Source organism: Chenopodium album, chromosome 6 (genome assembly GCF_948465745.1).
Source record: "Chenopodium album chromosome 6, dcCheAlbu1.1, whole genome shotgun sequence".
NCBI lineage: Eukaryota > Viridiplantae > Streptophyta > Magnoliopsida > Caryophyllales > Amaranthaceae > Chenopodium > Chenopodium album.
In genome coordinates this window covers 22,586,165-22,592,164 of record NC_137839.1, presented here as the reverse complement: position 1 = coordinate 22,592,164, position 6,000 = coordinate 22,586,165, and the positions used below count along the sequence as shown (strand labels likewise).

Genomic DNA, 6,000 nt, shown 5'->3' with positions numbered 1-6,000 from the left:
TAACACACAACCTTGAAACCCTATTCAAGTACACAGTACACTGTACACATTAAGCACTAACCTTTCTGCAAAACTTGGCCAAATTCTCTTCAATCACAATTTTATTACCCCCAAAATGGCAAAATAGAAAAACTTCATAACTTGTAAATAAAATAAAGGATCCAAAAAGGCATACTATATGATAACACAAACCAACATTTCATCCTACAACGTTCATTATAAGAGCTGGCAAAAATCGACATGACATGATAACCGAACCCGAACCTAGCCCGAATACTGAAATCCCTCTACAACTTCACAATAGAATGTAGCATAACAATCACAATTTACAATTTCAGTCTAGCAAGAAATTAAAAGTATTCTGGAAAGTACCATCTTAAATTCTTCATCTGGGTTGGTTGAAGTTAAACAATTCTTGGTTTGGTGTTAAGATTTAGGTGGGTTTTTGGAGGGTTTAGCTAAATCAAGAAGAAACCCGAAAATGAAACCAATAACAACACCTATGATGAAGTTTTTGGCCTGAAACTCATGCCTATCCCTTCTCTCTCCTCTCCATCATATTGCTGCTGCCATATATAGGAGTATGTAACTTCTCAATTTACCTCATTGCTGGGAGAACAAAGGAATTTGACTGTCGGTTATCACTCTTGCATTAGCCAAATGCCAAACAGCCAGCTACAGATGAACTTGCATAACCAGTAACCTGCAGAGATGACAGTACGGTGCTAGGCCCATCCTCGTAGCCTTCACGAGCTACATGTATTACAGAATAGTTTCAATGAAAAGGCTAAATTGAGGATACAATTATCTGTAGCTGAGACTTCAATAGACATGAAGGTTAGGTTATAGTATATACATTCTTCAGTTGTCTGTAAAAGACTATTCTCAGCTATGGAATATAGTATACTAAAAGCTACATGTATATGAATGTTTACATTTTCCAGAAATTATAGAATGGGTTCAGGGAAAAAAAATTATATCTTGCAAATTGTAGTCTCCTTGGGCATATTACATTGCAATGCATTATGATTCAGACCATAATCTATTTACAAAACAAATTGGCGTTAAACATTAAGAAATCAATTGAAAATGTAGACAAGAAACTCATATTAACCCATTTTACTTGGTAAGTTGCCCAATAATACTATCCTAAGCAACTCATCATTACAATTTAAAAAGAAAACAGATAATTTAGGGCTTGTTTGACATCATTTTTTGTTTTCAATTTCCTGTTTTTTTGAAAACCAAAAACAGGAAACAAGAAAAAGGTGTTTTCACTTTTTTGTTGTCAGTTTTCAAAATTATTATGATTTTAATAAGTTTATATAATTTTTGATTCATTATGGGAAATATATCATATACTTTTAACAAACAAAAAACCAAAAAACAGAAAACCACATCAATGCCAAACGAACCCTTAGCATCTAACGATTGTTATTTACTCAAAAAATCATTTTTTTTCCCAATCGAGTCACTATCTATACAATGTAGCAAAATTCAAGCAAACCTATCTGCCAGTATGTAGCTTAGACCATCCATAGTTGTAGAAACATCAGGTGGAGAATTGATAGTTGTGCTGATATTCAGTAAATTATAACTCAAAGGATGTTATGCGAGCTGAGAGAAAGGTCAGGAAAAGCTGATCCCAAATGAGCGGGAGAAGACTGGAGAAAATTACCAATCATTATAACTGAGTGCTGGTAGCCTGGCAATCTGGCATCATGCTCCATAGTCCAGAAATGATCAAATGGATTCAGATGTCCAGATAGAAGCCCTTTATAAGCAAGTCAAGTCTAATATTGGCTGATTCTTGTTTTAGTATGAAGTACATCTCCCACAAACATTAGTACAAATCCAGACAATTAACAGATGGTCATGTGAATTTGTGGAAGTCTTCTCATGCACCTTGCAAAAAGACACAAACAGTAGCAACACTACAATACCTGAAGGAACGCACCAGTTTTGCAGTGAGTATCCTGTCTATGTTTTCCAAATGTTGTTGAATTTCATAGTCTTCCTCCCATAGATGCCTCATGAATTACACACTAGGAGACATGTTCTATTTTTCAACTTTCTGCAACAAATGTGTCCTATTCAGATATAGAGTGATGGAGCAAATGTAAGTCTTTTTTTTTCTGTATATATGATTTAAAAGCTAATTGTCTGAAACTCTGAAAGGAAGAGCCAGCTATGAAATTGGGGTTCATTCAAAATTATAGTATAGTTTAGTTTTGTTTGTTATCTCAGGTTAAAAGCAAATGTAAAATCCACTTTCAGAAACTAAAGAATTAACTTTACCTCTCAGACTACATGGCTTCAGAAATTAATTGTATATCCAGATGTAGCGAATGGGTCATTAGACTCACAGTCGTCTGCTGCACCCTGAAAATGAAGTAAATCATTTGAACCACAATCCCTGCAGGGCTGCAGAAGCAAAGGAAGTTGATAGCCTCAATCCTTAAACGTCTTGGAAAGCTCAGTGGGACTCCAGGAGATAAAGGAGAATAAATTTAGTCCCCCAATCACAATAACCCACAACACCAGTCACTTAAATCCAACTACACCCAGGTTCCTTCACAACATCTGCCACCTTCATCAAATCTCGTGTTCTTTCAACTTCTGACCACAACTGCTTAGTGGCATATATGTTGGAGAGAATGGTATAAGTTGAGGAGTCATTGGGATTCAAGTGCAAACAATACTCTGCAACTCGAGCAGCAACATCAAAATCTCTGTGCGCTTCACAAGAAGTGAGGAGAGACTTCCACATTTCATAGTCCCATCTGAAGGGTGATCTAAGAAGAAACTCTTCCGCCTCCTTAACATAACCAGTATGACCTAGGAGATTCACCATACAGGAGTAGTGTTCTACAGAAGGTGAAACACCATAGTGGCTTTCCATCAGTTGGAGATAGCGTCTGCCTTCTTGAACTAATCCTGCATGAAAACAAGCAAGAAGAACTCCAACAAAGGTTCCTGAAGTAGGCAAGACCCCACAACTTACCATTTCATGGAACAGGTGTAATGCTTTATCAGAGTAACCATTTTGAGCAAAACCTGCTATCATTGAGTTCCAAGAGACAGCATTTTTCTCAGGCATCTCGGAGAACAGTTTATGAGCATCCTCTACCATTCCACATTTGGAATACATGTCAATTAGTGCACTTCCAACAAATATATGGTGGGTCAGGCCCACTTTCTGCACATAACCATGGAGGTGCCTTCCTTGTGCAACAGCTGCCAGATTAGCTACTGCCTTGATGGCACTAGAGGAAGAAAATTCGTCTGCCTTTTCCGACAGCCTGTGCATTTCACAGAACACCTCAAGAGCTTTGGTGTGTTCATTGTTTTGGACAAGTCCTGAGATAATGGCTGTCCAAGAAACAATTTCACTCCCCTGTGCAGACTCAAATGCTTTTATTGCAGAATTAATAAGCCCACACTTCGAATAAAAGTTTACAATCGAATTCCTGACTAAAACATCTCGGTCCAAGCCAAGCTTTATTGATACTGAGTGCACTTGTTCCCCCACAACAAAGGCACAAGATGTAGAACAAGATGTAAGAAGACCAATAAAGGTGCACGCATCAGGTTTCATCCCCTGAAGTCTCAGCAGTGTATAACTTTTAACAGCATTTTCATGATCACCAATCAAACCATAGCCAGTAATAAGCGCGTTATATGATATTACATTTTTTTTCTCCATCTCAGAGAAAGCTTTTTTAGCATCAGTCATGATCAGAAACTTGGAGTACATATCAACAATTGCAGTACCCAAGTAAACATCAGATAATATGCCAAATTTCAATGATTTAGCATGAAGTTTTCTACCAAGTGTCTCATCAGGCATCACAGATGCAGCGTCTACAACAGCTGAAAATGTAGTATAATTCGGAGTAAGCCCCCGAATTTCCATCTCAAGAAATAATCCAATCGCTTCTTCTTCATAACCATTTTGAGCATACCCAGTAATCATAGTATTCCACACTACAACATCCATAGTTCCCAATCGATCAAATACAGCACGCGCACTACCCAACTCTTCATAACTTGAATACATACCAACAAGAGAACTACCAACAAAAACATTCGAATCAAAACCAAGCTTAATCACATAACAATGAACAGACTCACCAAACCCACAGCAACCCAAATGAGCACAAGCATTAAGAACACTGGCAAGACTAAAATCACTCACAAAACCCCTCCAATAAACACCCCCGTTAACCATCCCACAAAACAACCCACAAGCTTCATAACAAAACCCATTTTGCGAATACTTAGAAATCATCAAATTACACACAACTTCATCTCGGTCAGGCATTTCATCAAACACTTGGCGGGCATCGACTATCCGACGAAAACTACTGTACATAGAGATCAACCCACCACAAACAAAAAGCTGATTCTGATACCCTTTCTTGAGAATTAAACTATGCAAGCTTAAACCGAATGATTTGTGGATTGATTGAGCGCAAACAGTTAAGGTGGTTGAGAAGGTAACTTCGTTTGGTTTAACCCCAGCTCTTCGCATACTAAGGAACAAAGAAAGTGCTCTGTTAAACAAACCTTTTTGCGAGTAAGATTGGATTTTTGATGTCCATTGCACCACATTTTCGCCAAACATTCTAAGTTATGAGACTTTCAACTTTTCAAGGGTGTATGTGAGGAAGATGAAGTGCAGAAAAAACTAAAAAACAAAATTGAAACCAGAAAAAACAAAAAAAAGGAGGGAAAGTATTTTTAAAAGAATTATATTAATTAGTTAGGATTGTGGTAACAACGATTCCGTTGTAGTCTAGTTGGTCAGGATACTCGGCTCTCACCCGAGAGACCCGGGTTCAAGTCCCGGCAACGGAATTTTTTGTTATTAAACTTTTTCTTAAAATAAAAAATAATAAATATACTATAAAAGACCTTCTTTTGGGCACAAAATGAAATGAGACATTTTGGAGGGAGGTCCATTTGTCTTCATGATAAACAAAAAATCGTTTATTTGTGGCACTTTTGTAAATAAGGCTCAATTCACTTCACCTTATTTTTATTGAACGAAAATTATTTTTGCCGAACTAAAATGATTTTTATAGATTTTCTATAATATTTCTTTTTTAAATTTACTGATTTTACTAAACTGAAATTATTTTTAATGAGCTGAAATTTCTTTTGCTAAACTGAAATTATTTTACTGAATATTATTTTTGTAAGGTGAAGTGAACATGGCCTAAATCAACAATATATTCCAGTTAGCATGGCATTTTCGTAAATAGACCAACAATAGTGAGACTCATACTTCGCATCCCTACCTAAAAAGTAGAAGATAACTCTTAGGAATAGTGTGTTACCAAATATACCCTCAAAAATATGTACAAAAATGTGTATTTACTTTTTTACCCTCATTAATATGTTTGCTCTAATTAATATATTAAGTGTTTTTTTTTCATTAATCATATCATTAATTAATTCAAAGTTTTTTTAACAAAAAAATTGTAATGCCTTTTTTAAATATAAAAATTCATATGTTATTATTTTTATTTAAAAAGAAAAAAATAGTGTTTACGAACAGACTGTTTATTACCAAGAGACTGTTTATTTTAACTACTTCGTGGTTGCTCTTTTTATTTACAATCTTGGCGTCCTTTAATTGCAACACCATTGTTAAGGTTTATTAGCTTTTGAATTGTACGTTGTTTGATGGCACATAAAGAACATTATGGAGTTTGAATGGGATTCATATTAAATAGTGATATTTAAGCAGATGTTATCAAGAGGTGTAAGGAATTTAAAAATCCTAAAATCAAGAGAAATCGATGAAAAAAAAAGTTGGATTATTAAGTTTTTAACTAAAACGAACATTTCACATATTGTTATTGCATATGACCAAAGCTAAAAAAAATTCATTTGAAAAAAAACCTACTAGGTATTATTGAATCATGTAAATCAATTAAGAGTTCTAAACTAACAATAGTTTAAAATATGAAGGGATGCAAATCAATTAAATAA

The 6,000-nt window shown here is 35.3% G+C and overlaps 1 protein-coding gene and 1 non-coding gene across 3 annotated transcripts; one reads left to right on the top strand and one right to left on the bottom strand.

Moving 5' to 3' along the window:
* Window positions 1-263: 263 nt before the first annotated feature.
* Window positions 264-4,642, bottom strand: LOC145634743 (pentatricopeptide repeat-containing protein At4g33170-like). Of its 2 annotated transcripts, XM_081686133.1 has the most exons (3): window positions 2,299-4,642; window positions 1,679-2,074; window positions 264-753 (listed from the first exon to the last, which is right to left on the bottom strand). In XM_081686133.1, exon 1 carries the CDS (start codon window positions 4,625-4,627, stop codon window positions 2,549-2,551), a length of 2,079 nt encoding a protein of 692 aa, XP_081542259.1. In that variant the 5' UTR covers window positions 4,628-4,642; the 3' UTR covers window positions 264-753; window positions 1,679-2,074; window positions 2,299-2,548. The 2 variants fall into 2 exon arrangements, with proteins under 2 accessions (XP_081542259.1, XP_081542258.1); XM_081686132.1 differs by lacking the exon at window positions 264-753 and having other exon boundaries at window positions 1,434-2,074.
* Window positions 4,643-4,787: 145 nt separating this feature from the next.
* TRNAE-CUC (transfer RNA glutamic acid (anticodon CUC)) lies at window positions 4,788-4,860 on the top strand. Its single transcript has one exon. It is a non-coding gene; the product is annotated as a tRNA-Glu (tRNA).
* Window positions 4,861-6,000: the final 1,140 nt, after the last annotated feature.